Source organism: Carcharhinus amblyrhynchos, chromosome 19, assembly GCF_965287045.1.
Source record: "Carcharhinus amblyrhynchos chromosome 19, sCarAmb.v2.hapA, whole genome shotgun sequence".
NCBI lineage: Eukaryota > Metazoa > Chordata > Chondrichthyes > Carcharhiniformes > Carcharhinidae > Carcharhinus > Carcharhinus amblyrhynchos.
The window spans coordinates 34,844,008-34,864,610 of NC_137342.1; the positions used below are offsets into that span (position 1 = coordinate 34,844,008).

The 20,603-nt window shown below is 45.2% G+C and overlaps 1 protein-coding gene across 2 annotated transcripts in view; it reads left to right on the plus strand.

The window, feature by feature from the left end:
* The first annotated feature begins 3,334 nt into the window (after positions 1-3,334).
* cdhr5-rs (cadherin-related family member 5, related sequence) overlaps positions 3,335-20,603 on the plus strand; it is a 48,832-nt gene continuing 31,563 nt past the window's right edge. For both annotated transcript variants that reach the window (XM_080207567.1, XM_080207569.1), the window contains exons 1-7: positions 3,335-3,508; positions 5,294-5,448; positions 13,078-13,286; positions 15,096-15,158; positions 16,237-16,329; positions 17,312-17,398; positions 20,123-20,233. In XM_080207567.1, the coding sequence (XP_080063693.1) occupies positions 5,367-5,448; positions 13,078-13,286; positions 15,096-15,158; positions 16,237-16,329; positions 17,312-17,398; positions 20,123-20,233 (645 nt within the window). In that variant the 5' untranslated portion in view covers positions 3,335-3,508; positions 5,294-5,366. The remainder of the gene's footprint in view (positions 3,509-5,293; positions 5,449-13,077; positions 13,287-15,095; positions 15,159-16,236; positions 16,330-17,311; positions 17,399-20,122; positions 20,234-20,603) is intronic.

Sequence of the window (20,603 nt, forward strand, 5' to 3'; positions counted from 1 at the left end):
TCTTACACAGTCCTCCCCTTACCGTCCCCCCACCCCCCCAATCCCTCTGCCATATCGCTGTAACCTCATGGCTAATTCATGTAACCTACATGTCTTTGGATCCTTAGGTGAAAATTTAGTGTGGTCAATCCATCTTAACCTGCCTACCTTTGGACATTAAGGGGCAATTTAACATGGCTAATCCACCTAATGTAAACATCTTTGAACACTAAAGGGAAATTTAGCAGAGCCAATCCACCTAACCCACACATATTTAGATGTGGAAAGAAACTAGAGCACGCAGAGGAAACCCATGTAGATACAGGGAGAACGTGCAAATTGCACACAGACAGGGACCCAGGCTGGAATTGAACCTAGGTCCTTAGTGCTGTGAGGCACCAGTGCTAACCACTGTGCCACTTTGCTGGCTAAGATGGGATGGAAGATCTGTATTTGGGGGCTGGGGAAAAGCAAAATCCAGAATCTTTCTTCAGGGATGAAAATTCAAGGCAAATTTTCTTGGGTCAAATATTCTTTCTTTTTCTTGAGCACCTCTCTAGCAGCTCTCCCATGTGGCCACGGTTCAGGCTGGGCCAGGAAGGTGACTCCTTGCAGATTATTCAGCTACTGATAGCTTCAGTTCAGCTTCAACTTGGAGTGAGTTCTCTATCCAAACCATTTCTGAGATTCCAGTTTACACGTAAGGTCAGTGTGAACACAGGAAATGACATTGCCAATTTTGAAAACTATTAAAATGACGCCAAAATCCTCTTACAGTCACATTAGCTCAGGTTAAAATAAGTCACATTACTGAAGCACTGTGTGTCCCAATCTCTCTCCCCACAATCAGATACCCAGTAGAAATAACAGGTTGTATTTAACCATTCCTAGCTGTCTGAAGTGAAGGTGTGGGGAGCCAGTAAAATAGTGAAGAGTGTTAACCCCCAGCACAGGGCTGCAAATGGATTGGCTGCTTATTACCTGGAGGCGGGCAGCCAATTTGCATAATTAAGTGTCCAATTATAGGTCTGTTACTGGACAGCTAATATTTTGCAGACAATGGAACAGCTCCTTGCCATGGAGGCTGCCAGCTATGTGGAGTCAGCCTCCGTTTGAAAGCCCAGAGGCTGCAGTGGAGCTGCAGGATCCCTAGCTCAAATAGAAGAAGGCAGTCCTCACAGTCCCAGCCATTCTGCCCCTGAGGGACTTGCCCTCTGATCAATCAGCCTTTAGCCTTCTGAAGTTAAATTTTTATCTATCAGCCTGAGGGCACCACCCGAGATCACTGAGCTACCTCAGCAGTGCCCACCTTTCTAGATGGTGTTTCTGAGGCTGCTGGTCCCCTGATTGGGCGATTTAAACTGGGAACCCATCCACTGCCTTTAACTAGATGTGTGTCTGCGGGTGGGAAAAATAGGAGACTTATCTGGCGTAAGCTTGATGAGTCTGTCCCACAACTGGCAAGTTCAGGCTCAGAGCCTGCTTTTCATCCGAACTTTGATAAACTTTAGTCCAGTGACTCACTGCCAGTGATCCGATACATCATTCCCAGTGATCCTATGCATCATTCCCAGTGATCCTATACCTCACTTCCAGTGATCCAATACATCAGAGTTTCCCAAATTTCTCAAGCTGCAGAACCCTGAGTGACCTCCCAAGAGCAGCAGGAACCCCAAAAATTCTCAAAATATCAACAGTCCTTTCTTGCCTCAAAATAGGTGCAGACACAGAAATCAAATGTAAACACACTTTGTCCAGCTAAATCTATGCATGGATTAGGAATTAGAAAGATGCACACAGCCACGAATCCATCCACCAGCTACATGGCCCCAACACAACTCCTGGTCAAGCCACCCTCTCATGGTGGCTTAACATTAACCCCTGGAGTAGTATCCACTTTGGGAGAGGGTAATCTGGGAATAATTAAATAGTTCTGTTATTAAAAGAATATTTAAGTCTTAATCTCTTTTCATTTTTAATGGGAAGAGTGATGCTGGAAAGCTGATACTTATTTCAAACACAGGCATCTCACAAGCGCGCACACACACACACACATTTCCCATGTGTCTTGCATTCACACATGAACACACATCTCTCTCTCACACACACACATCCTCACACAAAAAACACACATCGTAACACACACACACATCCACCCACACACACACCCTCATATACAAATTCATCCCCACGTACACTGATCCCTACACACACACATCCTCACACAAAAACACACTCATTGTAACACACAAAAATCCTCATACACACTCATCCTCATGCACACTGATAAAGACACACATGCACACACACGCATATACACATGGATCCTCATATGCACACATGCAAGCGAATCCTCACACATAACGCACAAACTAAATGTCAGACACACACACAAACCTTCAAACACGCACACACTCACATACACGCATGCACACACATTCATCCTCACACACAGAGGAATCCTCGCACACACATACACTCATCCTCACATGCACGCGCACACACTCATCCTCATGCACGCAAGCACACACATTAATCCGCACACACACAAATCCACACACACAGACACATGCATGAATCCTCATACACACATATGAATCCTCACATTTACACCAATCCTCACACACATGAATCCTGACACACACTCACTAACACACACACTCATCTTTACACACTCATTCTCATACACACACAAACTCACCTCTCCCCAGCACCTGATTTCCCCATTGCACCTTTCCTGTGGCCCTTTTTAAACTTTGCACACGCAATCCGGCATTTGCCAGTCATGTGGTGGCCTGCAGCTTCGCGGACCCACTGGAGACTCTTCAATACTTCCAGGAGTCTGTACCCCAGTTTGGGAACCCCTGCTATACATCGCTCCCAGTGATCTTATACATTGCTCCAAAGCAATCTATACTTCAGTGGCAGAAACTCTATACATAACCCCCAGTGACCCCATACAAATAATGGTACCATCTACCTTTCCAGGAATGACTTTTAAATATTCAGAAACATTGTGGAAGGCATGCAAACAGAACATAAAGGTTGAATACAGGGCAATCAATACTTTGAGCTTGATCCAATCCCAAACAGGCAGGTGACTATCCTCCTCCCCCTCCCCCCATAAAAACAAGACACTCATAGAATCACAATTTCCACTGGTCCTTCTTTGAGGACCTTTGTTTTCAAAGTCTGCAGTTTGTTGAAGCTAAGCCTATTTAAATCTCTCTCCACTGGCACAGAGTCTCTCCCTGCGATCTTATCCCTCATTAAATTCCCTCTAAGCCCTTTCTTTGGGTAGGGATTTCTCCTCCGAGCTCCGAACACGTGACGGTCTTACTGCAATTGGTCAGGGAAATAACCTTAATCATTAAATACTCAACGGAAGGAATCAGCGAGAGAAAAACATACACACTTCTTAAACACAAAAACGTTTGTTAATGATTAAAATTTAGGACCATCCGTTAACTTCGACTGAAACTGATTAAAAACCAGTTTGACAGGATTCCCTCAGATGACAATGTGAGAGGTAAGAAAATACTTAAAATGTTGTATAGATTTTATGTTAAAAACACAACTGTTTTAACTTATACATTATTTTTGTGTAACATGTAATATGAAAGCTAAGGGGTTATTAATTTAGCTGAGAGCATGAGTCAAATTTGATGTGCAGATATATATAAACATATGAAAAAATTCAAAATTCTCAACAACTCAGGATGGAAATTCTGTCCTAATTATTTCTTGGCCATATTTGTTCAAGAAAATATTTATAAATTTTAGCGTGGGAATGTGTCAGTGTTTACAGGGTTCTCAGGACTCTGTCAGTGTTGACTGCAGGTGTGAAGGAGTATACCAGCATTTACAGGGGGGCCGAGGATTATGTGAGTATTTACAGGAGGTCTGGAGGAGTGTGTTAGTGTTTATAGGGGTCTCATCAGCGTTTACAGGGGTGCCCAGGAGGCTGTGAGTATTTACAGGAGGTTTGAAGGAGTGTGTTAGTGTATACAGGGAATTCCAGGGGTCTGTCAGTGTTTACAGAGAGGCCAGGGAACTGTTAGTATTTACAGGAGGTCTGAAGGAGTGCGTTAGTGTTTACAAAGGGTCCCAGGAGTGTGTCAGTTTTCACAGACGATCTCAGGAGTATGTCAGTGTTTACAGGGGATCCCAAGAGCGTGTCAGTTTCACAGAGGTTCTTAAGAGTGTGTCAGTTTCAAATAGGATCCCAAGAGAGTGTCGAGAGTTTACAGGAGGTCCCAGGAGTGTGCATATATTCGCAGGAGTTCCATGAATATGTCAGTATTCACAGTGGTACACAGAGTAGGCTAGTGTTTACAAGGAGCTCTGGCAATGAGTCAGTAAACAGGTGTCCCTGCAATTTTATCTGCTTTTGGGACATGGGACCGGGAAGGCGGGGTGGTGATCACAGTGATTCATGGGATTGTATCTGTAATCACAGTGTGTCCCAGCATCTGAATGCGCACTGTGCATGTTGGTTCCATGTAGCGTGTCCTGTGAGGTGGAGGAGGCCAGGCCTCTGGGACATGTTGGACATGCCTGGATGGGATTGTTGTTTGAGCAGACTTGATGGGCTGAATGGCCTCCTTTTGCACTGTAGGGCTTCTATGATCCTACAATTCTATGTTGCCAAAGAGGACTTGCTCCTAACAGAGAGCCATGCCCCATTGTTTGTATTTTCCACATGTCTCTAGTATAAAGTTGGCCGATGCCTCCCTATTGAGCAGTAAAACATCCTCCTTACAGGTCGACCAGACAGTCATATGGTAAAGGAACACTGATTGTTGTGTGTGGAGTGTATATCCATAGCCTTCATGCGTGTAAAGTTGGATATGTGATGTGTATTCTGCAATGTAGATTTAGCAATGAACCACATAGAAATACAGAACATAGAAGTTAAATGGAAAAAAGGCCATTCAGCCCAACGAATGCATGTTGCCATTCTCCTCCATGTTTGCTCTGTGTGAATATCTATGACTACTCAAAGTGCAACCCCACAGAATATGTAACTTAGTAAAGAGAAAATAAAGCTGAAGCCTAAACAGGGGATTAGAAACAAAGAAACTAGAAGCAGGAATAGGCCATTCAGCCCTTCAAACTAATTCGCCATTCATTTTTATCATGGCTGACCATCAAATTCAATATCCTGATCCCCCTTTCCCCACATATCCTTTGATCCGTTTAACCCTAACAGCTGTGGCTGCAGAAATATTGAAGGCTGTTATTCAGTTTGAAGGTCAGAGACAGCAATAGCTCAGGTTTAAAAGAAAAATCTCTTTCAATTCTTTCTTAACAGATTGAGGTGTTTGTGTCCACTTTTGACAATAATTCTGAGAAGCCAGTGAGAAGGGGTCCCCAGCCCCCACTTCATGGACACTAACACCATGATGAAGACTCACATGCTGATTGTAAGCGTGCTGCTCACCAGATTTACACCAGCCCTCATGGAAGGTAACAGTCACTTTCTCCTTTTCTGTAATGTTTTGCTTCATTAGACCAGAAAGAAAAAATTGATATCATATCTTACTCAAGGTGAGAACATCCCAGAGTTGATTACATACAGTTACGAGCATTCTGAAGTTGTTCATTATTGTAATGTAATTGTGCTCTATTGTGACGGTCTTGTGGCATAGTGGTAGTGTCACGACCGCTGAACCAGAAGCTGTGGGTTCAAGTCCCACTCAAGGTGTGGCCAAATAGGTTAAGTATCAATCTGTAAATCAAGGGATTCCTGGTCAGCTATGTGAGGAAAAGGAAATGGGAAACTCTGCCACCCTTCATTGCACTGGGATTGCAACATAAAGTGAATGTTGCACAGTCATTTGGAGAGTGATGCAATTGGATGGCCAGTGTGAATTGAATTGGTGTCAACGGTTTGGGGTTCGATCCCTGCTCCAGCTAAGTATAAAAGATCTCATGGCACTATTTCAAAGGAGAGCAGGATGGTTTGTGGGATCTTAGAACAAAGAACAAAATCAGCCTGGGAAACAGGCCCTTCGGCCCAACGAGCCCACGCTGCCATCTCAACACCACCTCTCTACCCACGACCCCTATCTAATGTTTTATGGCCATCCAGATTGAGGGAAAACTGATTTGGGGACAATTTATTCCCGCCAATCAGCCTAACAGCACATCTTTGGGGTGTGGGAGGAAACCGGAGCACCCAGAGAAAACCCACGCAAGCACGGGGAGAATGCGCAAACTCCCACAGACACCGGCCCAAATCCATGTGTCTGCACAGCAATCAGTGATAGTCACTGAGCTGTCGTCTTGCCCAGTATCTGGTCCAGTTTAGGCACACACTAACGACATGAAGCACTAGGCCAATCTTGAACAACCAAGAGCAGCCCCAGTACGACCCATCGCGTGTATGCCCCTCGTTGGACACGAGGTGGACCGACTTAAAACCTGTGAATGAAAAGAGAAAAACATTATTATCATATTATACCCATTTACATTTCTAGGGACACACCAATGCTAATGACCCTTATTTAAAGGTTCTCCTACATCCACCCATCTCCAACTCAGTCATGTGCCTGTCTAAGTTACTCTTAAAGGACTCTAGCGTGTTTGCCTCCACCACCTTACTTGGCAGAGCATTCCATACCCCCACTACCCTCTGTGTGAAAAACCTCCCTCTAATATCTTACTGTGCACAAATTGGCTACTGCAGTTACCTACATTATAGGAGTTATTACACTTCAATAAATACCATATTGGCTGTCAAGCACTTTGGGAAGTAAGGTAAAAGGTCAAGCTGCCATAGTCCCAGGTGACCTTAGGCTGACTGGTGGTGATTTAATCTGAAGATCATCATACTTCCGGTGAGGTTGAGAAGGTGGGGCCTTCATGAATAATCTCAGCTGGTACGGGAATTGAAGCCACACTGTTGGCATCACTAACCAGCGGTCCAACCAACTCAGCTAAACCGATCTCCACTTTGGGAAGCACTGATGTTATGAAAGGAACTATACTGAACAGAAGATTAGAGATGCTACCATAATCATAGGTGACTTTAATCTACATATAGATTGGGTGAACCACATTAGCAATAGTAATATGTTAGGTGAATTCCTGGAGTATGTACAAGATGTTTTTTTAAATCAATATGCCAAGGAACTAAGGAATGTGCTATCCTAAATTTGGTATTATGCAAAGGGGGTAATTAGTAATCTTGTTGTGTAGTGTCCTTTAGGGAACAGTGATCATAACATGCGAGAATTCTTCATTAGGATGGAAAGTGAAGAAGCCTGATCTGAAACTAGGGTTCTAAATCTAAACAAAGGGAACTATGAAAGTATAAGGAATGAGCTGACTAAAATAGATAGGGGAACTTCAATAAAAGGCATGACAATGAACAGGCAACGGCTAATACTTAAGGAATGAATGTACATATTGCAACAGTTATACATTCCTTTCCAATGGAAAAACACAAGAAATGCAGCCCAACCGTGGATAACAGAAGAAATAAAGGATAGTATTAGATGCAAATTGGAATTGTATAAAGTTGCTACAAAAAGTAGTAAGCCTGAGGATTGGGAACAGTTCCAAGCTGGGTGGCATAGTGGTTAGCAGTGCTGCCTCACTGCACCAAGGACCTGGGTTCAATTCCGGCCTTGGATCACTGTCTGTGTGGAGTCTGCATGTTCTCCCCATGTCTGTGTGGGTTTCCTCCGGGTGTTCCAGACGAGTGAGGGAGCAGAGAGTCAGATAAGAAATTACCTGTTAAAAACCTGTTTAAATAAGTTTAAAGCACTTTCGTAGTAAGAACTTACCTTGTAGAACTGTTTAAATCATTTAAAAGCATTTTTGCGGGCTTTTTGTATTTACCGCTTTAAGAATTCTAAGGGAGTGGATAGCAGGGATTTGTGGGTGAGCAGGCTTTAAAACAGCGCCGGGTTTAAAAGGCCTGGTGTAGACAGCGGGCAGCGTCGGAGTGGGCAGCGGAGTGAGAGGGAAGCAGAGTGAGCTATTAGGGCTTAGGATCAAAGGGCTAGGGAGAAAAAGGGCCAGGTAAGTTCATGTGGAAATTTTCAATACTACTACAGTGAATAATGGAGGGGCATGTGATGTGCTGTTTCTGTATGATGTGGGAGCTGGTGGACTCCAGGGTCCTTCCCAGTGACCATGTCTGCAGTAAGTGCAGATTGCTGGAGGAGCTCCAGCTCAAGATAGATGAGCTGGCCTCTGAGCTTCAGACACTGAGGCTCATCAGGGGGAGAGAGGGCGCCATTGTCAATGGGGTGCAAGAGACATCCACCCCCCCTAGACTGGCTAACTCTAAGGGCCAGGAACAAGAGGGGGCTGCTGAGAGGAGGAAGGAGGGTGGGGACCAGATGCCTCAGCCTCTCAATCTGCATTACAGGTTTGCGGTTCTTGCTTCCAGTGTGGACGAGAACGAGGGAGGTGAGGTTGGTGAGCAAACTGCACACAGTACAGTGATGCAGACGCAGGATATAGGCAAAGAGAAGGTGATAAGGAATGTAGTAATTGGGGACAGTGGGGTTAAGGGTATTGACACTGTCCTTTGTCACAATGACAAAGTGCACAGAAGGGTGTGTTGTCTGCCTGGTGCTCGGGTCCAGGATGTCACATCTGGGCTGCAGAGGAACCTGGAGTGGGAGGGTGAGAATCCAGTCGTTGTGGTACATGTGGGTGCCAATAACGTAGGCAAAATGCAAACTGAGGATCTGGGGAGGGAGTATGAAAAGCTGGGAATGGAATTAAAAAGTAGAACCGACAAGGTGGTTATCTCTGGACTACTGCCTGAACCGAGTGCAAACGGGCGTAAGGTTGATAAGGTTAAGGAAGTGAATGGGTGGCTCAGGGATTGGTGTGGGAGGAATGGGTTTGAATTTATGGGGTATTGGCATCAGTATTGGGGTAGATGGGACCTGTTCAGGTGGGATGGGGTTGGTCTGAACCGTACTGGGACCAGAGTCCTGGCAAATCATGTAAATAGGACTGTAGGTAGGGCTTTAAACTAATTAGGGGGGGGAGGGTGCGAGGGTAGGTGACATTACGGGGTCTAAAGTTAAGGAGAGGATACAGGTAAGGGAAGAGGCCGAGGATGTCCCAATAATAAAGGGAGTAGGGGGCGTGAGTACGGTTGGTGGCGTTCTGGCAAATAGAGTCCAGGTGAAGGCTGGGATGAAGGCACTTTATCTAAATGCACGAAGCATTCGGAATAAAGTGGGTGAGCTGGTGGTGCAGATCAGCACAAATGGATATGATCTGGTGGCCATTACAGAGACGTGGCTGCAAGGTGACAGGGACTGGGAGCTGAATGTCCAGGGGTATCAAGTGTTTAGGAAGGATAGGCGGGAGGAAAAAGGGGGGCGCGTAGCTCTGCTGATTAAGGATAGCATCAGGGTGGAAGCAACGGATGATATAGGAACCAAAGAGCAGAACGTGGAATCGTTGTGGGTGGAGATTAGGAACAGCAAAGGGAGGAAGACGCTGGTGGGTGTCGTCTATAGGCCCCCCAATAATGATCTGGAGGTGGGGCGGGCTGTTAACGCGCAAATAAGTGCGGCGTGCAGGAATGGGACGGCGATAATTATGGGGGATTTCAATCTACATATTGATTGGTTGACCCATGTTGGACACGGTGGGCTCGAGGAGGAGTTCTTGGAATGCTGCCGGGATAGTTTCCTTGAACAGTGTGTGTTGGAGCCGACGAGGGAGCGAGCTATCTCGGATCTGGTGTTATGTAACGAGGCGGGTAGAATTAGGGACCTTGTGGTGAAGGATCCTCTTGGGGAGAGTGATCATTATATGGTGGAGTTTATGGTGCAGATGGAGGAGGAGAAAGTGGGTTCCCGGACACGCGTCCTTTGTTTGAACAGAGGGGAGTACGGAAGGATGAAAGAAGAATTGGCGAATGTTGACTGGGGGAGCGCGTTGGAAGGTAGGTCTACTGAGGAGCAGTGGAGGATTTTTAAGGAGATCTTTCTTGGTGCTCAGCAGAAAATTATTCCGATGGTTAAAAAGGACCGTAGGAGGAGAGGTAATAAGCCGTGGATAACGAAGGAGGTGAAGGAAAGTGTTAAGTTAAAAGCGGATGCGTTTAGAGTAGCTAAGAGTAGTGGGCGAGAAGAGGATTGGGAGAGGTTTAAGTGTCAACAAAGATTGACAAAGAAGTTGATAAAGAAGGGTAGGATAAACTATGAAGCTGGGCTAGCGCTTAATATAAAAAAGGATAGCAAGAGTTTTTATAAATATATAAAAAGGAAGAGGCTGGCTAGGGTGAACGTTGGACCCTTAGAGGATGAGAGGGGGGACTTAGTGATAGGGGATGGGGAAATGGCTGAGGCCTTGAGTAACTTTTTTGGTTCAGTCTTCACGGAGGAGGACGTGAATAATTTGCCGGGTGTTAGTGATGGAAAGATGGTAGGACAGGAGGGTCTCAATGACATTATTGTTACTAGAGAGGTGGTGCTCGACAGACTGGAGGGACTGATTGCGGACAAGTCCCCAGGACCGGATGGAATGCATCCAAGAGTTCTGAAAGAAATGGCGGAGGTGATAGTGGATGCCTTGGTGGTTATTTTCCAAATGTCACTGGATTCTGGGGAAGTGCTGGAAGATTGGAAAATGGCTAATGTTACGCCGTTGTTTAAGAAGGGTGGCAGGCAAAAGGCAGGGAATTATAGGCCGGTTAGTTTAATGTCTGTTGTAGGTAAAATGTTAGAATCCGTCATCAAGGAGGAAATAGCGAGGCACCTTGAGGGGAATTGCTTGATAGAGCAGACGCAGCACGGTTTCGTTAAGGGGAAGTCGTGTCTGACAAATTTATTGGAGTTCTATGAGGATATGTCTAGGGTGGTGGATAGAGGAGAGCCGGTGGATGTGGTCTTTCTTGATTTTCAGAAGGCGTTTGACAAGGTACCTCACAACAGGTTATTGCAGAAGGTAAGGGGGCATGGAGTTGGGGGTAGGGTGTTAGCGTGGATAGAGGATTGGCTGTCAAATAGGAGGCAGAGAGTGGGGGTCAATGGGTGCTATTCGGATTGGCGGTTGGTGACTAGTGGAGTGCCCCAGGGGTCGGTGCTGGGGCCTCAGCTATTTACCATTTATATAGATGATCTGGAGGAGGGAACCGAGTGTATGGTGTCGAAATTTGCTGATGACACCAAGATTGGTGGAACGGCAAATTGCGCGGAGGGTGTGGAGAGTCTGCAGAAGGATCTAGATAGGCTGGGCGAATGGGCCAGGAACTGGCAAATGGAATTTAATGTTGGCAAGTGCGAGGTGGTCCACTTTGGTAGGAATAATGGTAGGAAGGATTATTACTTACGTGGCGAAAAACTGCAGCAGGCGACGGTGCAGAGGGACCTCGGGGTCCTTGTGCATGAGTCGCAAAAACCCAGCCTGCAGGTGCAGCAGGTGGTCAGGAAGGCTAATGGGATGGTGGCCTTCATAGTGAGGGGGATTGAATATAAAAGTAGGGAGGTCTTGCTGCAGCTGTATAGGGCACTGGTGAGGCCACAGCTGGAGTACTGTGTGCAGTTTTGGTCACCGCGCTTATGCAAGGATATTTTGGCCTTGGAAGGAGTGCAGAGGAGGTTTACTAGGCTGAAGCCGGAGTTGAGGGGGTTGAGCTATGAGGAGAGGCTGAATAAACTAGGCTTGTACTCGTTAGAGTTTAGAAGAATGAGGGGAGATCTCATTGAGACGTATAAGATGATGAATGGGATGGATAGGATAGAGGTGGAGAGACTCTTCCCGCTCAGAAAGGACAGTAGGACTAGGGGGCACAGCCTCAAGATAAAGGGGGGGCGGTTTAGAATGGAGTTGAGGAGGAACTTCTTCACTCAAAGGGTGGTGAATCTCTGGAATTCTCTGCCCGTTGAAGTGGTGGAGGCTGCCTCGCTAAATATTTTTAAGAAGCGGGTTGATGGGTTTTTGATAAGAGAGGGGATTAAGGGTTATGGGGAGAGGGCGGGAATGTGGAACTGAGCCACGACAGATCAGCCATGATCTTATTGAATGGCAGGGCAGGCTCGAAGGGCTAGATGGCCTACTCCTGCTCCTATTTCTTATGTTCTTCTGTTCTTATGTTCCGGTTTCCTCCCACAGTCTGAAAGATGTGCTGGTTTGGTGCATTGGTAATGCCCAATTCTCCTCCAGTGTACCTCTTGTGACACTAATAAATAAACTTTTAAACTAAACTCAGCAAAGGAGGATGAAGAGATGGATTGAAAGGGAAAAATAAAGTATGAGAGTAAACTTACAAGTAACATAAAAGTGGACTGTAAAACCTTCTATAAGTATCAAAAAAGAAAATGATTAGTGAAGACAAAGACCCTTACAATCTAAGGTGGGAGAATTTATAATAGAGCACAAGGAAATGGGAGAGCAATTAAATAGCTATTTTAGTTCTGTCTTCATGGAGGAAGACGCAACTCTAGAAATGCTGAGAATTAAGGAGGTCGAGTGAGAAGGAAATTAATGTTACAAAAAAAGCGTTAGAGAAATTAATGGAACTGAAAGCTAATAAATCCCCAGGGCCTGATATCTATATTGCAGGGTACTAAAGGGGGTGGCCAAGGAAATAGTGGATGCAACTTCTAAAATCCTGTAGATTCCTGAATAGTTCTGGGAGGTTGGAGAGTGGCAAATGTAACCCCTCTATTTAGAAAAAACTCCTGTTCTTCCTCGTCCACATGAAAACTGCCATAAAAAAGTGAACGTCTACTATCATAGACCTATTCTCATCTTTGACTTACTTTCCCAGATGTTTGTTACAGGAAAGACTGAATACCATTACCTCAGGGGATTGCAGATTGCAGTTAATAATGAGCCTAATCGTTGTTTATCCAATGAGCAGTCCCCTCATATATTAGTTTGGATTATACAGAATCACAAGGCCAATCATTGTTCAGTAGAGTCCTGTAGAGTACCTGCCCAAATTGGTGATCAACCATTGGCCAGTGGTCTCCCAAGGATCACTGCCAAAATTATGAGACCAATTGTTGGCCTTATCTGTACCTAACGTCTGCTGACTGAATGGCTTAATACAATGATGTGATCTATGAATTATTTAATTCAGTATTATTTCCTTTTCATCTGCACTAGGCAACCTGTGCTCTGGAGGTCAAGACCTTTACATTGATATTCAAGAGAACAGCCCAAGTGGTACATTCATTGCAAATCTCACCGTAAATGGCAAACCATCCACTGGAGAAATCCACTTGAACCTGACCGGAACGGATATGGAGTGGTTTCGATTGGAGGAGAAAGTTGTCAAGTTGAATGTGTTGCCCAGCCGACAGTTGGATCGAGAGGTACAGATATAGGATTGGGGAGACTGGGAGTCCTGAGATAGGAAAGTTGGACTTTGAAGTGACCTTGAAGGTTTTGAAATCCTGAGGAGGCCGACAAGATTGATCCAAGCAAATTATTCATGGTGAAGAAGGAAAATATTGTAGATGCAAAACAAGTCTTCTGCAGGATCTTGCTCTAATCTGCCAGAAGGCCTGTGGTGCTTTACCCCAATCATTATTTGTCATATTGAAGTCCAGTATATGTTAACGGAATATCAGGGACTTCACGCATTAACCTCACCCTATACTCATTAACCCTTGTGTATTAATGTTCTCTCTGTATATTTACAACTGGTTCACCCAGATGTGAACCTGTCATGGGGGTCTCCCTGAAATGTAAAGGTAAACCGAGCTCCTGGGGGAGAGGGACATGCCCAGGCAGTGGCCTGGCATTGTGCCCCAGCATGGGTTGGCATGGCCAGGTTAGCACCATACCCGTGATAACCAGGCAGTACCAATTTGGCAGTGCCAACTATGCAAAGGGGCAGTCCCCAGTGGGACCCTCATGTGGGTGGGGGGGGGGAGGGGGGGGGGGTCACAGTGGTATTCATTCAGATTTGGTTGTGGATCAGGAGCAGGCAGAGGATCAGGGGATGCCGGTGATGGCCACTGGGGGTTGGATGGCTGTGGGCATCAACTCCAAATGAGGGGTTGTGGGGGGGTGATGGTCATGGGCCGATGATCAATAAGTGCTGACTCTGATGTGGGGTGCGAATGGGAGCTCCTGAAACCTCTCTGGGGAGGATTATTGCTGTCATGATCAGGGTGCCCTTTAAAGATGGCACCCCACCTCAGTGCAGTCGGGTTTTGCCAGCATGTTGAAGCCATGACCCCCCACTTCCACACATGACTGTGTGAAACATACCCCCTTGATTTTCTTTAGGCAGAGTGCCCTAAGATATGGAGAGAAAACTGGCCCGTTTCTCTGCAGACGAACACACCATTTTTCTTACTGGAACCAACATTACCATTTTTTGGTAAGGTTTCCCCCAGAATCTCCCAGGGTCAACACTCAAGCATGAAGAATGACTGCTTGGACTGGGTATTGAAGGATATTGATTCCACCATAAGTCTGAGATATCCACTTTAGAATTTCAGGGTCAGAAACAGGTACAATGATGACAACTGAGGGATAGCCAGTGCCCAAATTGCATGGGTGGGTACCCTATGCATCACATCAATCCCTCCACCACAAGTGCACCATACTTGTAGTGTGAACCAACTACAAGATGAACTACTGTGAGTCACCAAAGCTTCTTTGGCAAAACCTCACAGATTAGCAACCTTTACCACTTAGAAAGGCAAGGGCAGCAGATACTTGATTTATTACCTACATTTCCCCTCCAAGTCACATAGCATTTTGACATTGAAATATATTGCTGTTCCTTCATCATCGTTAGGTTAAAATGCTAGAATTCCTTGCCTAACAGCACCTGGTAAGCCCATTCACCACATAAAATGCAGTGACTCAGAAAGGTAACACATATCTTTGCACACATCTTCTCAAAGATAATATGTGTTGCTCTTGTCAGTTTCATTGCAATAAATAAAGGTTTAAAGAAAGCACAGGTAGGCAATATCAATGAGGCCCAAGGTTCAATTTTAAAGCAGCCTCAGGTCTCTCAACTGGGGTTGTTGGTTACGGTCTCAAAAACAGGCCATGACCAATGTGTGTCCCCTGTCTTCAGAATGAGAGATGAAATCATGTTGTCTATTGAGTGTAAATGCTCTTGTTACTCTAACACTGTGCATGTTGTATTTCCTCAACAGTTACTGACCACACCCCTTCTCTTTGCCACGATAACTTGTACTGATGTTGCATCTTCAGATCAGGTACATGGATGTCCCACTATTTTATTCTAATTCTTTCCAAACATTTAGAGTCTTAGAGTCATAGAGGTTTACAGCATGGAAACAGGTCCTTCAGCCCAACTTGTCCATGCCGTCCTTTTTTTTTAAACCCCTAAACTAATCCCAGTTGCCTGCATTTGGCCCAAATTCCTCTATACCCATCTTACCCATGTAAACAAGGGGATTCAATCTGCAGGTATCTATTTATTAATAGATATCCGCAGATTGAAATACAATAAATAATATTTGCATTTCTATTTAAGAAATACATTGTCCATGGACAGAAATATCTGACACCAATGGAGGAACACATCTTCTGGCGACAAGGGTTGATCTGGATGTGGACATCAACTCCATTTTCCTCTTTTCATTGGAGATTTCACTGGGTGGGAACAAAGTGTCAAATATTAAAGGTACCAATTTGAGACTGGTATATACTGCTTGCAATATGAGCTGTGAAAACCTGAGTTATACTGCCTTTGTGTGCTTTATTGGTTAGGATCATGGAGCTCTATGATCTGTTACCTACTTCTAAAGAATGGAATAATTAGTGCCGGGAATTTCCAAATTTTGTTCCACACTGATTGTAGTTATACTGCAGTTGATGTGTGAAGTCTAAGGAGTGGGGGAGTCTACCTTACAGATCAGCCATGATCTTATTGAATGGCGGGGCAGGCTCGAAGGGCTAGATGGCCTACTCCTGCTCCTATTTCTTATGTTCTTAGATGACCCAATAGCATTTATCTAAATTCGAACTGGTAGCATCAGATATGACGGCATTCATTTCCAACTTACCAACGGGAACTGAGCTGTGGGGATAATATTTTACTGCTTTTGAAGCTATTTATTTTTTAAAATGAGATCATATGTTTATAACTTCAAAATATTCTGCGTAAAACTAATTTAAAGAGTAACTAAGTCGACAGCAAATCACTAGAAGAAAATTAATGGAAAGCTGGGTTTAGGTTTGACTGGTTGCGGGTTACTCAGTTCCATTCAGATGCTCACATTCCTCCACCTATAACTTTGACAATAAAAGAAAGCTTTTGTCCATCTGCAGATCCACTACAGGCTGATGGTGCAGGTACTTGATGAGAATGACAATCCACCAATATTCCTGAAAGAAAGTGTTCAGCCACTCAACATCAGCGAGGTGAGAAAGAGACTGGTGTCTCGTACAATAAAAAAAACTTGCATTTATATAGCCCCCTTCAGAACCTTTGGATGTCCCAATGCGCTTTTACACCAGTGCAGTGCTTATTTGAAGTATAATCAGCACAGTAACCAACTTCTGGACAGCAAGATCCCACAAACGCTATACATTCTTCTTTGAAATAATGATCTTTACATCCATCTGAGGAATCACAAAGGCCCACACAGGGACCTGAGCACATAATTCAGGCTGCCACTCCATGTAGTACTGAGAGAGTGCTGCAACTTTGGAGGTGCTGATCGTTAGAGGAGACATCAAATCAAGGCATCATCTCTCCCCTCAGATGGCATGGTGGCACAGTGGTTAGCACTACTGCATCATAGTGCCAGGGACACGGGTTCAATTCCTGGCAGAGTCTGCACGTTCTCTTGTGTCTGTGTGTTTCCTCCGGGTACTCTGGTTTCCTCCCAGTCTGAAAGATGTGCTGGTTAGGTTCATTGATCCAAACAGGTGCCAGAGTGTGGCGACTGGGGGATTTTCACAGTCACTTCATTGCAATATTAATGTAAGCCTTACTTGTGACTAATAAATAAACTTTAGATCCTGTGGCATTATTACAAGTAGAGCAGAGGAATTCTCCTGGCCCATATTTTTTCCTCAACCTACATCACCAAAACTGATGTTTGGTCATTATCATGTAACTTTTATGGAACCTTGCTATGCACAGATTGGCTGCTGCATTGCAATAGAGCAAACACATCAAAAGTACTTGATGTACTGTAAAATGTTTTAGATGTCCTGAGATTGAAAAAAGTGCTATATAAATTCAATTTTGTTACTTTGTTCTTCTTTAGGCTTCTGTCTGGAAGCTGCCTGTCAAACAAATACCCTTTTCACGCTATCATTTCTGGGTTTCAAACGAGCAAAGCTTCTGAAGCATCTTTAAACTGTTGCTTTTTTTGTTCCATCCCCGCACTCACAGCTGACACCCGTGGGCGATGTTCTCTTCACACTGCAGGCACATGACAAGGATGGTGACAACCTCATTTACGTGATTGACAAAGCATCGGTAGGTGAAAGTTTAAGAGAATTATGACTGAGGAATGAGATGTGTATCTGTTTGGAACTCGGGATGATATAGAATCTTGCAGCAACAAAGAAGGCCATTTGACCCATCATATCTGTGCCAGCTCTTTGAAAAAGCTATTCAATTTGTCCCAGTCTCTCTCCTCTTTTCCCATATCCCTGCAAATGTTTCCTTTTCAGCCATTTATCTAATTCCCATTTGAGAGTTACTACCCAAACTGCTTACCATCCTTTCAGGCAATGCATTCTGGATCGTAACAACTTGTTCTGTTAAAAAGAAATTCTCCTCATCTCCCTTCCTGTTGCTTTGGTTATTGTATTTCTGTGTCCTCCCACCACTGACCCTCGCACCATTGGAAACAGATAATTTTGAACACCTCTATTAAAACCCTTCCTAACATACTCTGCTCCAAGAAGAATAATCCAAACTTCTCTAGTCTCTCCATAGAATTAAAGTCCTTCATATTCTCAGTTGGGTGAAACACACAGCTGGGAGATGAGGACCTCCTATGTTGCCGGGTCTGGGAGATGTTGAATGTCATAAGACCATCATGTCTGGTCCTCATTGGTGGGGAGCAGCTATGATTCTTGCTCTCTGACAAGGCCACAGGGGCAAGTGAGCCTGGCCAGTTGAGTCCTGGGCTGCTAATCACATGATAATTGTATGTAAATTTAATTTAAATCATTCATTCAGCCTCGTGCTGGAAATGGGTGTGAGGCTGATCAATGCCGGATATCCAGTACCGGTGAGATTGCGAGAAGCAAGAAATTGGGTGAGAACCCGATTCCTTGGCTCTCTCGCAATCTTACCAGCTTGCCTCGTCCATCAGCCGGCACAATGCGATGGTAAGATCGCCTCCTATAAATGTAAAGGAAGACTGGAGGAGGGGATGACTCCACACTGTGAGATCCTAGGAGAAAATAGCCAGGATTCTGCCAAAAAAATTCTGTGTCGAATTCAAATGAAAACGAGAGTAATTCACGCTGGTTTTTTTCAGTGGGAGTCTAGAGAACAATCTACCACACTCTGTGCACTGCAGAGACCACCAGCGTGAATATAAAATCATAGAATCCCAACAGTGCAGAAAGAGGCCATTTGGCCCACTGACTCCGCACCAATCGCAAGCCCATCTATTCCCATAATCCCTCATATTTACCCTGCTAATCCCTCTGACACTAGGGTTAATTTGGCGTGGCCAAACAACCTAACCTGCACATTTTTGGACTATGGGAGGAAACCCACACAGACAAGGAGAGAATATGCAAACTCCACACAATGATCTGAGGCTGGAATTGAACCTGGGTCCCCGGCGTTGTGAGGCAGCAGTACTAACCACTATGCCACCATGCCGCTTCCCCACCATTAAAAATTAGGGGGTGGGATTTATCCCCGCTAGAGAGGGTGAAATCAGCATGCTGAGCGGGCCACTGCGCATGCACTGAACTGTCAGTGCCAAGATCGGCGCATGCACAGTGGCCCTGAATAGATGCCTTCCCAATCGTTGGCCAGTTCAATCGCTGGCCAGCCCTGTGGCCCCAGCAATGCCGGCTTTCCATCCTCCCGCTTGCTGGCCCCCTGACCATTCCGGGCCCAATCCCAACACTCTCCCCCTCTCCTGAATTGCCACAATCTCCAGCGACCCCCCATTATTGATTCCACTCCACAGAGTAAACCTCCTGTCTCAATCCCGACCACCTCAGCAGACTGTTACCCTTCCCCAGCCTGCCCCAATTGTTGGTCTCCCTACTTCCCCTGATCCTTATGCAGATTAGCAGCGGGAACCCCCAGCCTCCACCAATTGCTCCCAGCCACTGTCCCCATAAGGCCCCCATCCCCTATGCCTGCACCTTGGCACTGTCCCATGCCTGATGGACAGTGCCAAGGTGCCCTCTGGGCATTTGCACTTTGCCCCTTGGGCAGTGCCAGGGGCCCAGGCTGGCACTAGCAAGGCGCCAATGCCCAGCGGGGTCACTGCCAAGCTCCCAGCACCCAACCCTCTGGGGGGGCCTCAATTACCCCACCTTCACTACTGTGGGGTTAGGCTGCCAGCAACCCAAAAGTGGGAAGCTACTGTTAAACCCACTGGAGTGAAATGCTCCTGGAAGTGGGGGGGTGGGGAAAGAGGTTAGCGGGCTCAGAGACTTCAGTCTCGGACACTCTAATTGCAATTAAGTTATATTTAAATGAATATGCACATGCATTATGCAGCTCTGCACCTATTTCTGGCACAGAGCTGACAGCACTGGAAATTTGGTACTGGGAGACATACTTGGGGCTGGATGCCCAGCACGGATCCAGCGAATCAGTCACTGCCTAAATCTCCCAGCCCACCATGCTAAAAAATCAGCACAGCGGAATGGGAGAATCACCCTCCCCATATGTTGGAATATGAGTTGCTGATTTGAATCTTCATCTCAAAATAAAGAAAGAGTAAAGCTCATGTGAAGGGGCAAAGTGGAGCTGGGGAATGAAAGGAAACGTTATTTTCAGTTCAGATGGAGAAAGAGTGGAAAGTGGAAAGGAACAATTGCAACAGCAAGATCAAAAAAACAGAAACAAAAACAGTTGCCATGGATAGAGAGAAAGAAAGACAGATATCTGGAGGGAGAGAAAATGATATATCAAATGAGAATCTTCTCTGTGTCCTCACTTGCCGATGAATGAGTGAAATCTATCATTCTTTCAAATTGTGTCTTTCTGTTGTAGAGTGATGCAGAATTCTTCAAGATTAACCTGCCCAGCAGTGGTCAGGTCCTGTTAGCCCAGCACCTAGATTATGAGGTGAAGAAGGTGCTGGATCTGATGGTTTACGCAATGGTATGGAAGTTCAATTTTACAATGAGCTTTTTCTTCTTGTGTGTCTGCAGTTTCCTCAGGACAAAAATTACAGTCAAGGAGCCTCAGACAATGGGGTTGATACCCAAGATAATAGTGAGATTGTGCGGGTAAATTCTGCAGTGAAACTGAGATAGTGGGACTGATATTCAGGTAGTGGGGTTGACATCAATTGCAATATGGAGATAATGTGGGTGATATCTTATGATGATATTCAGATAGTGGTGGTGATATCCTCAGTGACATTGAGGCAGTGAGGGTATTATCTGTAGTGGATTTGAGATAGCAGGGCTGATATCTGCAGTAATATTGAGATAGTGGGGCTAGTATCCTCAGTACTATTTGGAAAGTG